The sequence below is a fragment of the Eubalaena glacialis genome, chromosome 3 (assembly GCF_028564815.1).
Source record: "Eubalaena glacialis isolate mEubGla1 chromosome 3, mEubGla1.1.hap2.+ XY, whole genome shotgun sequence".
Taxonomy (NCBI): Eukaryota; Metazoa; Chordata; class Mammalia; order Artiodactyla; family Balaenidae; genus Eubalaena; species Eubalaena glacialis.
In genome coordinates, this window is record NC_083718.1 from 114,594,114 (window position 1) to 114,614,281 (window position 20,168).

Here is a 20,168-nt window from a genome sequence, read left to right on the forward strand (position 1 = left end):
AAGAGACTGGGAAATGTCTTGGTGATAGTGTGCCTATATTAAAATTAGGATTCTGCTATTAATAAGGAAATAAAGAATGAATGTTGGGTAGGTAAAGCTGTCTCTGCCACACATCCTAAGATCATAGGACTTTTCCTATCGTTTCTTCTAATACTTTAAAATCATTTTATTTTTACCTAAAGGCTTTTCATAGGCATCTGGAGTTAATTTTTATATGTGGTATGAGTTAAGAATTTAATTATATTTTGTCCCTGAAAGATAGTCAGGAGTGTTTGATAACTATGTTGTCTTTCTCTCTTTGCCTATTGATTTGGAATGCCACCTTCTCATAAACTAAATTCCTAAGGATCTGATTCTGGACACTTACTGTTAGCCTGTTTATTCTGTTGCCGTGATAATACCACATTGTTTTACTTGCTATTCTTTTATTGCATGTTTTGTTATCTGGTAAGGCAAGTCCGTTCTTACTGTTATTTAAAAAATGTTTTTGGATATTCCTGTATTTTTCCTCCCTATGAACTTTAGAATCAGTTTGTCAAGATTTATAAAAAGTCCTATTGAAATTGGCTTTATATATTAGTTTGTGGAAGAATTCTTCCTTTAACAGTTCTGAAATCTATCTATCTAGGAATATGGTATCTCTCTCCATCTATTCAGATCTTTATGTCTTTCTGTGATATTTTATAACTCATTATTTAGGTTTTATATTTCTTGATAGGTTTATTTCTTGGCATTTTATGGAGTTTGATATTGTGAGTCCTTCTTTACATTGCATACCATTGCATTTTATGGTCAGTTATTGATGGTATATAGGAAGGCTATCAATTTTTAAAATTTTGATTGTTTTATCTGGCTATCTCACTGAACTCTCTTAACAGTATGAGTTGTCCTTTAGTTGGTTTGCTGGGATTACCTAGATAGACAATCATATTATCTGTAAATAGTGATAGTTTTATCTCTTGATTTCTAATAGTTGCAACTCTATTTTTCTTAACTTCTTGTAGATAGAACCTTTAGTATATGTTCTCTAGTTTTAGAGAGAGCAAACATCTTTGTCTTATTACTGTTTTTAATTGTCAAGTTTCCAGTGTTTCACCACCAGGGAATTTCTCACACTTTTTGGATTCAGTTGTGGAATCCATTAACCTCCTACTCACTTATTTGTAAAAACAGATTTGAATTCAGAGAGAAGAGCAAGCAACCCATTTTAGCTCACCATTGTCTCTGGATCTAAAAGTTGGGTTTCTCTACGATTTCTTTCATTTTTTGTTCTTTGCAGGGTTACTAACTTTTTTTGAATCAATTTTTCTTACTTTATATGTTCCTGAGCTATTCATTTCACCCAGCTTGTCAGTTTTTATGGCATAAAGTATTTTGTTCTCTAATAAGTTAAAAATTTCCTCTAAATATATAATATCTTTTCTAATATCTAATATTATTTGTATCATCTCCTTTTTTCTTAATCAGATTTGATAGAGGTTTCTATATTTTGATCTTTTCAAGCCATTTATTTTTGACTTATTGATCATGTTTAATAGTCCTATTAATTTTACATTTTTAATCTTTCTATTATTTTCTGTTTCATTAATTTCCCATTTCGTCTTTATTTTTTTCCTTCTACTTCTTTTTGTAATCTTTTTAATTGTATTTTTCTCCATTTATTTTGTTTTTTAAATTTTCTATATTTAAGACTACAAATTTTCCAGTGAATACCACTTTGACATTGTTCTATAGATTTTCTAAATCTATTGCTATTCTTTCCAAATAGTTTAAAATTTCAGTTTTAGTTTCCTCTTAAGAATTATTTAAAATTATGTTTAAAATTTTTAAAGTAATACTTTTTAAAAATTGTCATTCTTTTATTGTTAATTTCTAATTTTATTGGATTGTAATTAGAGAATGTGGCCTGTCAGAGTTCTGCTTTATGATAGATATTGTTGTTTTACTTGTGGCTTAATACATGGTTAATTTTTATCATTGTTCCATGTGGATGGTAAATGAATAAATGAATGATGTGTTCCTTAGGCACTAAATTGCATATTTTGCCATTAGGAAGAGTTTGCTAATTGTGTTACTCAAAGTGAAATATCACTCGTTTTTCATGTAAAGTTTTATTAATCAAGAGAGTAATTTATTATATTGCAAGAGGAAAATATATTGAAAATATAGCAAGATTATATAATGGATCTAAAGATGTAATGTCAGATAGTTCAAGGGAATATATATATACCACCAATATATTTGGAAAAGCAAACAGAAAAGGCACAAGTACACAGTAAACAGAAGAGTGACATATTGTCTAATCAGCTGTGGCTTGTGGAAATGACTATAAAAGTATAGGATGGATTATGCAATAAAGGAACAAATCATAAGGAAATTGTCTTCTTAGGATTGTACATAAAAGGAGTTGTACTTAACCTGTGTATTTAGACATTTGTTAGGTACTGCAGGCCTATTGGCTCGTTTGTCCATGTTGCCTTTCTTGTCCTGTCTTGTCATTTCTGCTGATGGAAAGAGGCAGGTTAGATGAGTCAACTAACTGTCCTATTGAATACTTTCTGCTTTTAATTCCGTTTTGTCTACTATTAATAATATTGCCATACTTGTTTTATTTAGTATATCATTTAATCTTTTTCTTCTTAACGTTTTCATATTGTTTTATTTTATAATTTGTATAGATTGAATATAGTTAGATTTTATCACTCTTCTTTTTACCTCATCTCGGAATTCTTTTAATTGAGAATAAGTTCATTCACATTTATTATAATTACAGTAGTCCCCCCCTTATCCACGGTTTCGCTTTCCACGGTTTCAGTTACCAGTGGTCAACTGTGGTCGGAAAATATTAAATGGAAAATTCCAGAAATAAACAATTCATAAGTTTAAAATTGTGCGCTGTTCTGAGTAGCAATTCATAAGTTTAAAATCTCACGTCATCCTGCTCTGTCCCACCTGGGACATGAATCATCCCTTTGTCCAGTGTATCCTGCCTGTTCTTCACTTAGTAGCCATCTCAGTTATCAGGTAACAGTTGCCATATTGCAATTCTTGTGTTCAACTAACCCTTATTTTATTAACAATGGCCCTGTGGAATTAAAGAAACCTCAGCTAAAATTGGAATCAGGACAGACCTGTAGGGGAAACTCTCACACTCTGCCATGCATCATCAATTGCTCCAAGCAGAAAGAAGTGTACACCTACCTCTCTGATAGGAAAATCCCTCTACTTTACTATCCAGCAGGAAAAAGAAAACTTCTCTCTGCCCTGACAGCCCAGTCAGTCAGAGACTGTACCAGCCCAACTAATGAGAAGCCTCCATACTTTGTACTACCAGCTTCCTCCAATGGACTCTGGTTTTCACAGCCCCTCCTATCTCCCCCCTTTTCCTTGTAAAGCAGATTCCTTGTTCTCTTGATTTGCCTATGCTTTGCCATAGTTTGCATATCCTGAATTGCAGTTCTTTTGGCTCTTCCTGAATAAACTTACTTTTGCTATAAAGCAAGTTTATAAATAATACAGTAGCCAGTTATAAAATAACTGGCTACTGTATTATTAAAGTTGACAGCTCCAAAGCGCAAGAGTAGTGATGCTGACAATTCAGATATGCCAAAGAGAAGCTGTCAAGTCCTTCCTTTAAGTGAAAAGGTGAAAGTTCTAGATTTAATAAGTTCTGGATTTAATAATTTAGAGGTTGCTATTCTGGTTAATAAGAGGTTAATATGCTGAGGTTGCTAAGATCTACAGTACGAATGAGTCTTCTACCTGTGAAATTGTGAAGAAGGAAAAAGAAATTTCATGCTGGTTTTGCTGTCGCACCTCAAGCTGCAAAAGTTACAGCCACAGTGCATGTCAAATGTTTAGTTAAGATGGAAAAGGCATTATATTTGTACAATAACATATTCTGAGAGAGATAGAGACCACACTCACATGACATTTATTAACACTATATAATTGTTCTATTATATTATTAGTTATTGTTGTTAACTTTTAGTGTGCCTAATTTATAAGTTCAACTTTATCCTGGGTATGTATAGGAAAAAATAGTATATATAGGGTTTCATACTATCTTTGGTTTCAGACATCCACTGGGGAGTCTTGAAATGTATCCCCTGAGGATACTGTGTTTGGACTTAATCTTATTGTATGTTTTCTAATTTGCACGATTATTGCTTGTTTCTTTTTTCCTCACTTATTTCTTTTGCCTTTTCTGCCTCTTTTTGGATGTGTCAAGTTTCATTTGTTTTTGTTCTTCTAACTAACTCTTCTTTTAAAATTTTATAGTTTTTAAACCAATGTCTATAGAAAATGAACATTTAAAAACCTCCCATATGAGATAAAACTTTTATCATATTTTCAATTTCCTCTTGCCTCTTGCTCTCTCCCATGTTCAGATCATCTGGGATTTTAGTTCCAGATTGTTAAATTTAAAATATTTTACTGTGCATTAAAAATTGTAGACTTAACCTAATTTCTTTTTTACTGATTGCTTTGCTTACTTTCTGCTTTTTAAAATCTCTATCTTACTTTTCCTTAGATATATAATTTATTTTTTTTGGATACATTCTCAAATAATTTTCTGAGTCCTTCTGAGTCTTTGTAAGCCTGAAGTGTATTTTGCCCTATCATTTGAATAAGTTTGGCTAAATCATTCTTCAGATGTTTATACTGCTCTTCTTGCATCCATTGTTGGTGATCTAATCTGTTTTCAGTACTTTTTTTAAAAAAATTTATTTATTTATTTATTTATTTATGGCTGTGTTGGGTCTTCTTTGCTGCACACAGGCTTTCTCTAGTTCTGGCGACTGGGGCTACTCTTCCTTGCGGTGCGCAGACTTCTCATTGCAGTGGCTTCTCTTGTTGCAGAGCACAGTCTCTAGGCATGCGGGCTTCAGTAGTTGCAGCACGCGGGCTCAGTAGTTGTGGCTCTTGGGCCCTAGAGCGCAGGCTCAGTAGTTGTGGCGCACAGGCTTAGTTGCTCCGCGACATGAGGGATCTTCCCGGACCAGGGCTCAAACCTATGTCCCCTGCATTGGCAGGTGGATTCTTAACCACTGCACCACCAGGGAAGTCCCCATGTTTTCAGTTCTTTATTAATAACTTTTTTCTTTATCTGATTTAGGAAATTCACCAGAAAGTCTGGGTGTGTCTTTATTCTTTATTTTGCACAGCATTCTGTGGACCCTCTTAATATGTAGGCTTGTATCTTTCTTCAGCTCTGGGAAATTTTCTTCTATAATTTAATTATTTCTTCTCTATTCTCTCTGTTCACTCCTTCTGGAACTCCTACTGGATGAATGTTGGAACTTCTGACCATCTCCTCCACATATTATACTTATTCTTTCATATTTTTTATCTGTTTGTGCTTGGCTTTTAGGAGAATGCCTTAGCTCAGTTAGCCATCTCACTAATTTGCTCTTCAGCTTTATCTATTGAGTTTTTTCAGTGATAAATTTTTTTTCTTTTTTTGTGATAAAGCATATCAAGGATTTATTAGAATTCTTCAAAGAATTCTAGGTGAAATTTTAAAGCATTGATATTTTGAAAGCTCCTACAACATTGCAAAGAAAATAACTGATAAAATTTGTATTTTATTGTATCTCTGCTTGGCTTTCTAAAATATACATGATATTTCTTTTTCTGTGTGTGTGTGATTTTAAAAGTTTATTCTGATAGCAATACGAAACAAATTTCATGAATAAGATTAAAGATAAGGACAGGGTTAAGAAATAAGTTTCTTTCTTTCTTTTTAAAAAAAATTTTTTTTAATTTTTAAATTTAATTAATTTATTTTTTTATACAGCAGGTTCTTATTAGTCATCAATTTTATACACATCCGTGTATACATGTCAATCCCAATCGCCCAATTCATCACACCACCACCCCCCGCCGCTTTCCCCCCTTGGTGTCCATACGTTTGTTCTCTACATCTGTGTCTCAATTTCTGCCCTGCAAACCAGTTCATCTGTACCATTTTTCTAGGTTCCACATATATGCGTTAATATACGATATTTGTTTTTCTCTTTCTGACTTCACTCTGTATGACAGTCTCTAGATCCATCCACGTCTCTACAAATGACCCAATTTCATTCCTTTTTATGGCTGAGTAATAGTTCATTGTATATATGTACCACATCTTCTTTATCCATTCGTCTGTTGGTGGGCATTTAGGTTGCTTCCATGACCTGGCGATTGTAAATAGTGCTGCAATGAACATTGAGGTGCATGTGTCTTTTTGAATTATGGTTTTCTCTGGGTATATGCCCAGTAATGGGATTGCTGGGTCATATGGTAATTCTATTTTTAGTTTTTTAAGGAACCTCCATACTGTTCTCCATAGTGGCTATATCAATTTATATTCCCACCAACAGTGCAAGAGGTTTCCCTTTTCTCCACACCATCTCCAGCATTTATTGTTTGTAGATTTTCTGATGATGCCCATTCTAACTGGTGTGAGGTGATACCTCATTGTAGTTTTGATTTGCATTTATCTAATAATTAGTGATGTTGAGCAGCTTTTCATGTGCTTCTTGGCTATCTGTATGTCTTCTTTGGAGAAATGTTATACATGGTATTTCTAATCTCTCTGAAAAATTTTTAATTATATAAATCAATTATACTTATTTTGAAACTCTTTTTCTGTGCACTTAACTCTGTTTCCTCAATTGTTATTTCATTTATTAATATTGTGTGTCTTTTTAAATTTTTTTCTCAAATGTTAGGTAGTTCTTCACTGTTTGCTTTTGCATTTGTAAATATATTTTTGCCTACCTATTCTGTTACTATCTCTAATGATTGTGGAGAAGTAATTAGATTGACTGCCATAGAAGTGTGGAAATACCTTGCAATTTAAGAGTAAAGTCTTTCTACCTCTACTGGGGTTTTCGTTCCTACCTGGAGAACTGCCCTGTCTCTCTGGCCTCAGTGTCTACACTCCCTGCTTTAGCCTCTCAGTACATACCACAACTGCTTAATGTTTTCCACAAATGAGAGAGAGTGACAGGGGTAGACTAAACTACCTGCTCAGAATACGGCATTCCAGTGAATTGCTCCAACAAATACCCCAGGACCCTCTCTCCTTCTTGATCTATAAATTCTTCTGCATGTACTATGGATAATCTCCGGTTTTGTTTTTCTCATGGATTTGATCTTTTTCATAGATATGATTTCTAACATTCAACTTTCTGGCCCACCAATGGCATGCTTTCTTGCTTTCCTGTAGTTTTGTGGGTGGAGACTAACACACAAAAACACACCTATATAGTTGTCCATCATTGTATGGAATTTGAAGAGGAGTTATATGTATAGAAGGCTCCATGTGCCGCCTTGATTTTTTTCTCTCATTTGATTCTTTGGGCATTCTTATTCTATGTTTAGGCAGAAAAAGATGACTTCAGAATAACTTTTTCTCCTCTCAAGAGAGTTGTACAGCTTTATAGTACACCTTTAACTTGTCTTCATATGAAGGATTTCTACTCTTTTTATACCTTCCTTTACTAAGTTGGCCAGTATACAGAAGTCTTTTGGGAAGTTCTGGTATCATTTTTATTAGTTGGCTAACTGTGGAAGCTGAGAGCAGGTCATAAATGGCTCAACCATTGATAATAATAATAGTAATAACCATTTCTTGAATATTTGCTGTGTTCCAGGCACTGCATTAGATGCTTTATAGGCATACCTTGGAAATATGTGGGTTCAGTTCCAGACCACCACAGTAACACGACTATCTCAATAAAGCAAGTCACACAATTTTTTTGGTTTCCCAGTCCAGTGCATATAAAAGTTATCTTTACACTAGACTGTAGTCTGTTAAGTGTGTAGTAGCACTGTCAAAAACACAGTGTACATACCTTAATTTAAAAATTCAAAACAATTACAACAGTAACATCAAAGATCACTGATCACAGATCACTGTGACAAATATAATAATAATGAAGAGGCTTGAAATATTGCAGCACTTAACAAAATATGACACAGAGACATGAAATGAGCAAATGCTGTTGGAAAAATGGTGCTGATAGACTTGCTTGATGCAGGGTTGCCATAAACCTTCAATTTGCAAAAACCCCACAATATCTGCAAAGCGCAATGAAGTGAAGTGCAATAAAATGTGGTATACTTGTACATACCTATAGCAGAAACTGCTAGCTGACTGTCCCAGTATTTATTCTTACCTTCACAGGGAAAAGATTACATTTCCCAGTCAACTTTGTAGCTAAATAGGGCCCTGTGACTAAGTTTGTCCAATTAACGAGATGTAGGCAGAAGATATAAGTCTTCCTAGAGGACTTAGAGGAAATGGAGTCAGGTGGTAAACAGGGCATCAATTGTTGTCTCCCACCACTTCCTCCAACATGTTGTACAGAGTGAATGTGTAATGGCTGGAAATCCAACAGTCATCTTAGACCATGAGATGGCCTGAGAATGGAAGCCATACGTGGCAGAATAGAAATATAGTAGGATCCTAGGTCTCTGGTGACTTGTTGGACCACCATACCAAGCCCTAGGCTGCCTAACTCTGGAGTTCTTTTACATAAGAGAATAAACCATTTATATTTAAGCCTCTATAGTCTGGTCATGGTTGAACCTAATTCAAACTGCATCATTACTTTATTTCATTTAATCCTTACAATAACCCTGATTTAGTCATTACTTAACTATCATGCAAGTCTGACCCCATTAGTTGAGATGGCAGAAGTGCCATCTTACCTGAGGCTGTGAGACTTCTATTTCTACTGAGGATAAGCTCAGGCTGGCCTTATCTGGTGGAGAGAGACAGACAGCCCTGCCAAGGTTCTGTACCTACTAGAATAAATCCCTGTTTTCCCTTCCGTTCCTGCTTATTGTTACCGAGTTCAAGCTTGTACTGCTCGCCGCATGACAGGCCAGTAAAACAAGAGACAAGTGTTGGGGCAAGGAAAAGCCGCTTATTTGGAAAGCCAGCAGACCAAGAAGATGGTGGACTCATGTCCCAAAGAACCATCTTACCCGAGTTAGAATTCCGGCTTCTTTTATACTAAAAGGGGAGAGGGTGTAGCTGGTTGTTGTTGCAGACTTGTTGGTGCCAGAATCCTTTGTTCTTGCAGTTGTCCATGTAGGTTTGGTCCCAATGTTCCTGTAAACCTCCAACATGACAATCAACAATCGTTATTTTCTGTTCTGCAACTTTTTATCTCTACATGAATGTAAACATGTTATACCTTTAAAGGTCAAGCCTAGGAGGCAGAGCATTGAGAAAGGGCTATTATGTATATTTGAAGCCATAGGCAACATTTTTACAAAGGTGCAGAGCCAGCGTGACTAAGTATAGGCAACAGAGCACAAAGGTTAGAGCTAAAGGAATAGATCCAATATGGAGTCAGGTTTGTTCTTCTCTGTTACATACTGCTTTTTGTGGTAAAGTTTATGACAGGGAAGTATGATGTTGAAAAGTGTCCTATTTATTAAGGTATATTGATGTTAAACATAAATAAATATTACCTCAAAAGTCTTATTTTTACTCTATAATTTTGTATATATTCTGCATTTGTGCATTCCAGGATAGTTTCACAAGAAGTTTTATTTATCCAGCACTTGAAAGCACCCCATGCACATTTTCCCATCAGTTCCTTCTTTGTTAATAAACCATGTAACTATATAACCATTTCTTTCTTTCTTTTTTTTAGTTTCCAACTTTCTTTAATGCTAATCTTAATGCTAATAGGTTGTGAGATATGTTTTTTTAATTGAATGAAATATTCTTTAAATTCTATAGTGCTTTACAATTTTCAGAAGTTTCACACACATGATTTCATATAATCCCATAATAATCCTATATTTCCCCACCCTTGTATTGCCCCTCCCCCTTCCCTCTTCCCACGGGTAACCACTAGTTTGTTCTCTATATCTGTGAGTCTGCTTCTTTTTTTGCTTTATTCATTAGTTTGTTGTATTTTTTAGATTACACGTATAAGTGATATCATATAGTACTTGTCTTTCTCTGACTTATTTCACTTAGCATAATGCCCTCCAAGTCCATCTATGTTGCTACAAATGGCAAAATTTCATTCTTTTTTATGGCTGGGTAGTATTCCACTGTGTATATATATACCACATCTTCTTTATCCATTCATCTGTTGATGGACACTTAGGTTGCTTCCATACTTTGGCAATTGTAAATAATGTTGCTATGAACATGGGGTGTACAATCATTTCTAAATAGATGATATAAAATAATTTTCAGAAGCATATATTATAGCCAAAAGAAGTAATCATTCTGTAGTTTCAGCTGTATGCACCCATTCTGTGAAGTTAGTTGCTTCTTTCTATTTTCATATATTGTTTGCTAAAACTAAACCATAAAATATAACTATTCTACCCTTTCTCTTTGTGTACCTGTTTTTGGTCTTACAAGAGATCCCCCCAGAGAGTAATACAAGTCTAATAATTTTAGTTAGAATCATAGGGGGACTTGCATATCAAGGTCTGGTTAGATAAGTAAACAGACGAAAGAGGTAGCAAAGACCTGGGAGATAGTAGGCACAATAGATGGTAACTTCTTTTCTCCCCTCTTTCCACCCCTCAAATTTTGTAGCCAAACAACTGTTTGTTGCTAATAATCAACTAATAAGCTACCAACCTTCAAATGTTGAACAGAATTTTCATCACCTAACAGTATGCTTTTTACTCAGTAGGTACTTAATAAATATACGTTGATTATATAAATTGTGTTGTTTTCTATAATACCTATATATAGTAAAGCCCAAAGTCAGAGCTGCATTGGAGAAGAATATGATAACAAATTTTAGATGTGTTGAGATGAAAAAAACAGTCTAAGTGCAAGTGCCCTGTGATCATTTGAAATTTATCGATCTAGAGATTATAACAAAAATCTTGAGAAGAAATGAAATTTTTGAGAGAAAGAGAGGTTGAGTGAATAAAGAAGAGTAGAAAAATGAGAACTGACCTTTTAGAGGCTGGGAAGAGGAAGTCAACAATGACTTGCAATAACGATGATACAAGCTACAGAGTCATGTAGTGTCACAGAAATCACGGCAGAGAGGAATTTTAAGAAGAGATACTTCAGTCACTGATGTCAAACACTGTGAGATAGTAAGTTTTAAAAAGAAATAATAAAATTTCTTCTTTCCCCAGTCTTATTCAGGCTCAGCTAGGATGCATTCCCATACAAGACTTTGCTTTGACGCAAGATACCTCGAAGATTTTCAGAAATGGCTCACGAATTACAAGATGTATGTTACAGGATTAATGGATTTTCAATATTTTTCCAGTAAAATAGTATACTAGATTTAATATTGGAAACTTTTTTTTAGGGTTGTCAGATTTTGTGGCTATTCAAGACAAGTTTGCTGTACTGTTGAACAGTTTGATTTTAGCTAAGTGTTTTAGATGTAAACTTTGGGAAAACTCTCTGCATGTATCCAAACAGCTGGAAAAAATCGGTAGGTACTGAATACAGGTAGGCAATGTGTCAATGTCTGCAATTTATTTTGTATTTCACTGTTAGAAAAATTGTTCTAAGATGGTTATAGACCTTTAAGGAAAAATGTGTTTATGGGCCTAAATAAGTTACTATACTTTCCTTCTCTTGAATATCTGATTTTCATTTGCTTATGCTTAAAGGATTCTATTTGAAATCAATTTGGAAACCTAATAAAAATTAATGTTCTTATTTTTAAATTTGTTCTCAAACCAAGAGTGAAATTTTGTTTTAGTAATTAGGTAACTATGTGTTGTTCTCTCTTCTACTTTTATGACTGTTTTGTTTTGATCTCAATGACAAGGTACAGAGCTAGCAGTCCTGGTCATTCCTAATTCATTACAGAAAATTGTCACTTATTTATATCTTAACTTTTTCTCTTTTTTCAATAACATTTCAATATTAGTAATGATTTTCATAGAGATTCTGTAGACAAGTTTCTTTCCTGTCTTTTGGGATCTAGCTCAGGATGTGAACTGAAAAACCCTACACAGTGCCATTTAGAAAGACTGGGATATGCCTAAAGCACTTTGGAATTTTTCACTTTGGTGTCTCTGGCTTTGTGACCCTGCTCCTTCTTAAATAGCTAGAACTCCAAAAAGAGAGTTATTTCATGGCTGACAGTCTTATTAGCTTTATAATTTTATATGCATCTTGGGGACATTAAAAAATTAGGTAATGGGTCACTGGGGATTGTCTAATTATTCCTTAGAACAAAGATCTCCAGCTATTTTGTGAGGAAGTACTACTTTGTATTTCCTTGAAGTTTGAAATCAGTGGGGGAAATCAGACTGGTCAGAGAGCTGACCAGTCCTGGGGACTGGGGTGAAGGTGGAGATTGACTGGTGAAAGCAAGGTCAAAGTAGAAGAAAGATTCCTGATTAAAGGCTCACCTTCCTATCAGTACATAAGTCCTGGCAAACCAAATGCCACGCCCATCCCACAGAGATAAGAGTTCTGAATTGGGAAGAAGGTTACATACAATATTTAGGAGATTTCAACTTACAGAAAAATTTGAAATTATATAGAATGATTATTAATAGTATAGCACTAAAACACTTATATTAGAAAAGTAGAAAGTTCTCAAGAGTGATTTCAGTTTCCATGTGATAAGATGAGAAAAAGAACAAATTAAACCCAAAGTGGGCAGAAGAAAAGAAATAATTTTAAAAGAGCATAAATAAATTGAAAACAGAAAAGAAAATCAACAAAACAAAAAGGTGATTATTTTGAAATATCAATGAAATTGATAACACTCTAGTCAGACTGATCAAGCAATAAAGAGAAAAGACACAAATTTCCAAAAACAAAAATGTGAGATATAACTATAGATCTTATAGATGGCAAAATGATAGAAAGGGAATGTTATAAACATCTTATGTCAATAAATGCCACAACTTTGATGAAATGGGAAAATTCCTTAAAAAATACAAACTGTCAAGAGTCCACTCAAGAAGAAATAGACAACATGAGTAGGCTTATATTTATTAAAGAAATTAAATTTGTAGTTTAAAACCTTACAAAGAAAATCCCAGGCACAGAAGGCTACACTGGTGAATTCTACTGAACATTTAAATAAGAAGCAATATCAGTCCTACACAAACTTTTTCAGAAAATTTAAAAGGGGGGGTAATACTTCCCAACTCATTCTATGAGGCCAACATTGCCTTGTTATCACAACTGACAAAGACATTCAAGAAAAAGACAGACCAATATCCCTCAGTAATATAAATGCAGTAATTCTTTATAAACTTTTAACAAATTGAACACAATGATAGATAAAAGGGCTAACATATCATAGCCAAATGTGGTTTATTCTAGTAATACAAGATTAGTTTACACTTGATGTCAATCAATGTAATTCATCATATTAACAAACTAAAATAGACCGTATGATCATCTCAATAATGCCAAAAAAAGTTGACAAGATCCAAAATCCATTTCTAATAAAAACTCTCAACAAATTTAAAATAGAAGGAAATTTCTTAAATTGATAAAGGACATCTATGAAAAACCTACAGCTAACATCATATTTAATAGTGAGAGACTGAATGCTTTCCTTCTAAGATCAGGAACAAAAAGGATGCTCACTGTAACTACTTCCAGTAAACATTGTACTAAGGGTTCTAACCAGTACAGTAAAGCAAGAAAACGAAACTAAAAGCATACAGATTGGAAAGGAAAGAAGTAGAAATGTTTTTATTCATACATGATCACATGATCATCTATGTAGAAAATTCCATGGAGGGTAGGAAAGGTTTAGCATGGTTGAAGGATGTAAGGTCAATATATAAAAATTAATTTTATTTCTATATACTAGTAAGGAAAATCAGAAACAAATTAGAAAAACTACGCTATATTAGTTTTCTATTGCCATTGTAACAAATTACCACAAACTTTGTGGCTTAAAACAACACAAATTTATTATCTTAAAGTTCTGTAGATTAGAAATCTGATGTGGGTCTCACTGGGATAAAATCAAGGTTCGGCAAGGCTGTTTTCCTTTCTAGAAACACTAGGGATGAATCCATTTTCCTGCCTTCAACTTCTAGAGAATACTTGATTCCTTGATCATAGCCCTCTTCCTCTACCTTCAAAGTCAGCAGGTGATCTTGTATTTGGCAAAGAATTTCTTAGATACAACACAAAAGCACGAACTATAAAAGAAAAAAAATCAAAGTGGATTTAATCAAAACTTAAAACTTGTGCTTTTCATAAAATACTATTAAAGAAGGAGGAGGAGGAGAAAACAAGCCACCAGACTGGAAGAAAATATTTGCAAAACATATAACTGATGGAGGACTTGTACCTAGAATATATAAAAAATTCTTATAACTCAATCATAAGACAAACCACTGAATAAAACAATGAGCAAAAGATTCAAACAGACACATCACCAAAGAAGATATGTGTATGGCATATAAGCACTTGAGAAGATGTTCAACATCATTAGTCATTAGAGAAATGCAAATTAAAATGACAATGCAATACCAGTACACATCCACTAAAATAATTTTTCTTTTTTTTTTTAATTTATTTTTGGCTGTGTGCAGGCTTTCTCTAGTCATGGCGAGCAGGGGCTACTCTTTGCTGTGGTGCGTGGGGTTCTCATTGTGGTGGCTTCTCTTGTTACGGAGCACAGGCTCTAGGCACGTGGGCTCAGTAGTTGCGGCACGTGGGCTCTAGGGCACGCAGGCCTCAGTAGTTGTGGCACGCAGGCTTCAGTAGTTGTGGCTCATGGGCTCTAGAGAGCAGGCTCAGTAGTTGTGGGACACGGGCTTAGTTGCTCTGTGGCATGTGGGATCTTCCCGGACCAGGGATTGAACCCGTGTCCCCTAGCATTGGCAGGCAGATTCTTAACCACTGTGCCACCAGGGAAGTCGCCACTAAAATAATTAAAACTTGACAGAGTGCTGGAGAGGATGTGGTTCAACTGGAACTCTCACTGTGGGAATGTAAAATGTTACAACCACTTTGGAAAACCATTTGATTGTTTCTTTAAAAGTTCAACATAAACCTACCATGCAACCGGCCCTTTCATGATTAAGTACCCAAAAGAAATAAAAGCATGTAGACACACAATTCTAATAACCAAGACATTTGAAAACAGCCTAAATATCCATGAACAGGCAAATGGAAAATAAATTGTGGTATATCCCATAGTATGGATATATATACTCAGCAATAGAAAGGCATGAAGTGTTGGTACAAACAACAACATGGATGAATCTTACAATAATTATACAGAGTAGAAGAAGCCAGACTAAAAAGAAAACTATTTAATTCCATTTAAATAAAAGACTAGAAAATAGAATAGTGATAGAAAGCAGATCAGTGGTTGCTTGGGGACCGTGTGGGGAGGGGACAGAAGAGGTAGTGAAGAATTACAAAGGGGCACAAAGAAACTTTTAGAGGCAATAGTAATGTTTATTAGCTTGGTTGTGGTGATAGTTTCTCATACACACACATACATAAACACACAAAATCACGTCAAGTATATTGTATGTGAATTATACTTCAGTCAATAAAATTGTAAAAATAAATAAATAAATAAATCCAAAGGAAACTATATTCACTCACCAAATGAGCAAAAACTAAAAGTCCTGTAGTGGAGATAGTATAAGGTTATGAACATTCTCATGCAGTGTTGGTTGGAGCCTAAGTCTCATGATATCTACCAATTAAAATGCACAATCTCTTTAAAACAGCAATTTCACTTTAGCAATTAAATTTATAGAAATATTTCCACATGGATACAAATATAAACATTGTTTATAATCGCATAATCTTAAATGTCCATTAATAGCAGAATGATTAAAGTATGAATTATCCATAAAAAATGATTAATAAAATTTCACTATACTGGAAGAAGCCAGTCTTTGTGACTTTCTAGAATATTGTCAGTCTGGGCATCAGTTGCATTCTATCCCTTCCAAATTGTTGAACACGAACATGTTTTTCACACTTAGTACAGCTGAACAAAAAGAAACAAATATTGACCAGCAAAATTCATGTAATAGAAAAGTGAGAGAATCCAAACAAAAAAGCAAATCTAAGTTCTTATTGAGCACCAGGAAAAAATAATGAATGCAAATTGATTTTCAACAATGTTTATAAACTAAAAATTAAAAATCAGGAAAGGTTATAAGGGAAAATGGAAATGAACATTAAGGAATTAAGAATACTAGGAGTTGTGTCTGAAGATTGATTAAGAGAAATTCCCAAGAATAGTTAAAGATATGAGTAAGGAAAGGAGTATCATACTCTCATCAGTAGTATGTGTGCCTTAAACAAGGTGGTACTACTTTAGAATTTTATGCTTCTGACAATATCTTCTATTTTGGGATTTGGTTAAATTCATTCATATGAGTGTAAGAATTAAAAATTACAGTTTCTCAAAGCATGAAGAAACAGAAAAGGTCCAAAGATGGAAGAGCACTTGATGTATTTAAGGAGCAAAATTAAAGCCGGTGTGGCTGGAGAGTAGTCAGCAAGAGGGGACTGGTAGGAAATTAAATGGGAGAGGTAGGCTGTGTTCAAGTCATATAGGTAAGGGAGTTTGGCCATAGTAAGGAAATTGCCACTTTATTCTAAATGCAATGGAAAGGCATTGGAAATTTTAGGCAGAAGAGTAAAATTATCTGAATTAGTACAGAAACAGAGAGAGAACTCAATTTCTTGAGTTCCTGTTTCTTTAAAAGTTCAACATAAACCTACCATGAACTCATTTCAAGACAGAAATGCTCAGAGAGCCATAGCTTCATGAAACAATATTCCCATCCCTGAATAATGTTGCCTTTTTAAAAAACACGAGTATAACCATAGATGTTTCTTGGTACTTCCTCTATGACATAAGGTAAAACTAAGGGTTGAGACATCATGTGGACCAAAGAATTCCTCTTTCTTTTATAAAGCACATGAGTGTTTTATTTGAGTTTGAAAAAATAAATATGAACAATCAAATAATGTCTCAGCCCAATTAATCCAATTGAGAACATTTTTTAACTTTAAAAATAAGTCATTAGTCTGGCTCTTTAAATTTTTCTTTTTTACTAATGTAGTTGTTAAATATTTAAGTGTAGATTTAGTTTTAAATGGATTGTTTAAAAACTATTTGATTAATTTTCCACAGGTGTAACATTATCAAATGCTATGGTAAATGCAGGTTTGACTACCTTTAAAAAGATAGAAGAAACAGATGCAAGGAAACTTGAACTGGTATTTAATATTTACTTATTCCTAATGTTACCTGAATTCTGTATAAATCCTAAAGCCTGACTTTTGTATCTTTATTTCTACTAAAAAATGATTTCCCTCTCATAGTCATATATATTTTTAACTTAAGATTTTAGGTAATAAGCATGTTAAAACTATTGACTCTAAAAAATATTTTACTAAAAGAGTTTTTAGTGTTGTAATAAGAACATAATGACATAAATATGTTTTTAGATTTTAAATAGACATCCCCCTTTTGGAACTCAGATAAAAGAAACGGTGATGTATCTACCAAAATATGAACTTGAAGTGGAACAGGTAAATATTTTCTATTTTTCATATATTTTGATTTTCAGGAATAAAGCTACCCATAGCTGACTTGGAGGTGAGTATGAGTAGTAAGGTTATTTTTAACACTTTTTATGCCTATCCTTTTTTAAAGATTGCAAGATATAGTGATACCATGGCAGAAATATTAGTGACTGTTATATTAAGAAACTTTGAACAGCTACAAACTAAAAGAACAGCACCAGATTCTCACTACGTTACCTTAATCATAGGTGATGCAGATAATCAACTGGTTTCTAAGCACAAAATTATGTAAGTGTGAAATTTCTATTTGTTTTATTTCTAAGCATATACTATAAAAGAAAAATTCTGCTGAGGAAAAGAGTAATAAAATCATGGTGGGATCAATTAAATTACATTTTCCTGATTCTATAATGGGATAGTTTGTCTATTAAAGAAGATACTAATATTGGGTCTGTTGTTTTAGATTATATTTAGTACTCAAATGAACAAAGTGTAAAGTCTATCACCATGGTTTGAAACAAGTAGTAGATGACCTTTAGGAGTAGCTCTAATTCACTGTTGCTGAATTTTCTTATTTTGTTGCTTTTCTCCTATCATTCATGACCTTACTACTCTTTGAGTGCAATCTTCCTCCTACTTACTTCAAAATATATCTTCTATTTCCAAATTAAAATCTAACAAACTACTACCACCATTGTAGGATCCAGGCAACCAGATCCAATAGATAAAGGAGGTACCTTGCCTTATATCTAGTTCTTTAGCATGTCATTCTATAATTTTTAATGCAGCCTTTTTTCTAATACTATTACATATTGATATTTTCTCCCAGGATGTCATAAGCAAACTCTAAAGATAATAGTTGTAGCTACAGCTAATATTTTTTGAGCACTTAGTAGGTTCCAGGTATTGAATTGTTTAATCTTTGTATGAGATAGGTACTATCATTATATATACTTTATAGAGGAGAAATTTGAGACCAAGATTATATAGGTAGTTTACAGCAAAAACTAGTTTTGAAGCCAAGCATTCTTACTCCAGAGCCTATGCTCCTAGCATATAACTGTACCTGTAAGTTCAGGATGGCAGTGATTCTGAAATGGGAATCTCCTAATTTTTGCCAGTGTACTGGAATATGGCTTCCTAAAACATCCCATGCAAGGTTCCTAATGGGACTGCAGTGACTGATAAGGATATCCTTTTCACTGATAATTACTCTCCTGCAACTAGCCATGATACACTTACAGAGAATATATAATTATACAAATCTTTCTTCTCTGTGACAACTAAATCTAATGACAGCCTTGACTATAGGAGGCTAAAATAAGTTCAATCACAAAATTGGTTGCTGGTGATGTGTTGTTATTAGATACAAACTATTTCATATCATTTAAAAAAATACTGTTGAAGTTCTCACAAATCCATGTAACTTATGTATAGCCATTTTAAAGTGGTAGTGATTTAAGGTCAAGGTCATAGGTTATTGATAGCAATTATATATTCAAGCAGGCCTGAAATGATTCAGTGCAACTTAGAACCAGCTGTTGGGTGAACATATAGTTAAGAAAATTATGGTAACGGTAGCTCCATTGACACTCCATTTCCCTATCCTCAGAACTTGGGGAAGGTAGTTTTCAGTAACTGACTTAAGTTTACTACCAGATAGGACCTATCTTAGGATCAGTTAGACCTTGAACATTAATTTATTATTTCATTTCATTTAGTGTTCAAGATCACTATTAAATGATGCATTACTCTTTTTCAGGGATTCTGTTTTGCTAAAAGCTGGAAATTGGGCTAAAAAGATTGATGTGAGGCGAGCTCTTAAATCTGAAGATCTTAGCATAAATCTAATTAGTTCTGAATATGGTAAGTTCGTTGAAGTAATGAAGACATGAATGTAAAAAATATGATAGCATTTAAAAATTATTTCCTTTATGTAAAACAGAAAAACAACATAAGCGATATTGTGTAAAAATAATTTATTTAAGTAAAATAAATAATTTTAAAGGAAGCTTCATATATTTGGATATGTAAAAGATAGCAGAGACTAGGATAATAAAATTAAAATTTTATCTGTTCATTTATAGACATTTTATTTTTTAAGATAAATTTCAATTACTGTAGGAACATTGATTTTTATTTTTATGACAGATGTATAAATTTTCATTTGTTATACTTTTTAAAGTATATTTAAAACATTTTTATTTCCTGGACTTGTTAGACTTTCCAGTTCAAAAAGGTATAAAATATAACAGGTATAAAAACAAATAAATGGTCTCATGTGTGGATTTATATGACTTAAATAAGCATTTGTATGCTTTTTTTTTTGTTTTTTCAGTTGGACTTGATATACAGCAGAAATTTACAGTCTTTTACTTAGGACCCAAGAGATTTGGAAATCAAATAATTATGCGAAAAAAATCAGAAACAGAGATCTCCCATTTTAAACATTCAATAGCAGGGCCCAGTAAAGGTAAATAGCTGTATTTAGTTCTGTTTTGCATTAAAGCAAAGATATGGCTGAGGGTAGTATCATCAGTATAGTACTGCTTCATTCAGATTGTGGATACTCTGGAATTAGATGTTTAGACTTTCTAATAATTGCATTAATAATGTACAGTAGGAATTCTTAGTGTTAATATTTGTCAAAATTGGGGTGATTTTT

At 33.5% G+C, this 20,168-nt stretch overlaps 1 protein-coding gene across 1 annotated transcript in view; it reads left to right on the forward strand.

The window, feature by feature from the left end:
• Positions 1-20,168, forward strand: part of HFM1 (helicase for meiosis 1) — a 136,047-nt gene that overhangs the window by 68,040 nt on the left and 47,839 nt on the right. Inside the window, exons 25-31 of the mRNA XM_061186326.1 lie at positions 11,131-11,228; positions 11,310-11,438; positions 17,109-17,194; positions 17,426-17,509; positions 17,634-17,791; positions 19,266-19,369; positions 19,842-19,976. Coding sequence (XP_061042309.1) covers positions 11,131-11,228; positions 11,310-11,438; positions 17,109-17,194; positions 17,426-17,509; positions 17,634-17,791; positions 19,266-19,369; positions 19,842-19,976 — 794 coding nt within the window. The remainder of the gene's footprint in view (positions 1-11,130; positions 11,229-11,309; positions 11,439-17,108; positions 17,195-17,425; positions 17,510-17,633; positions 17,792-19,265; positions 19,370-19,841; positions 19,977-20,168) is intronic.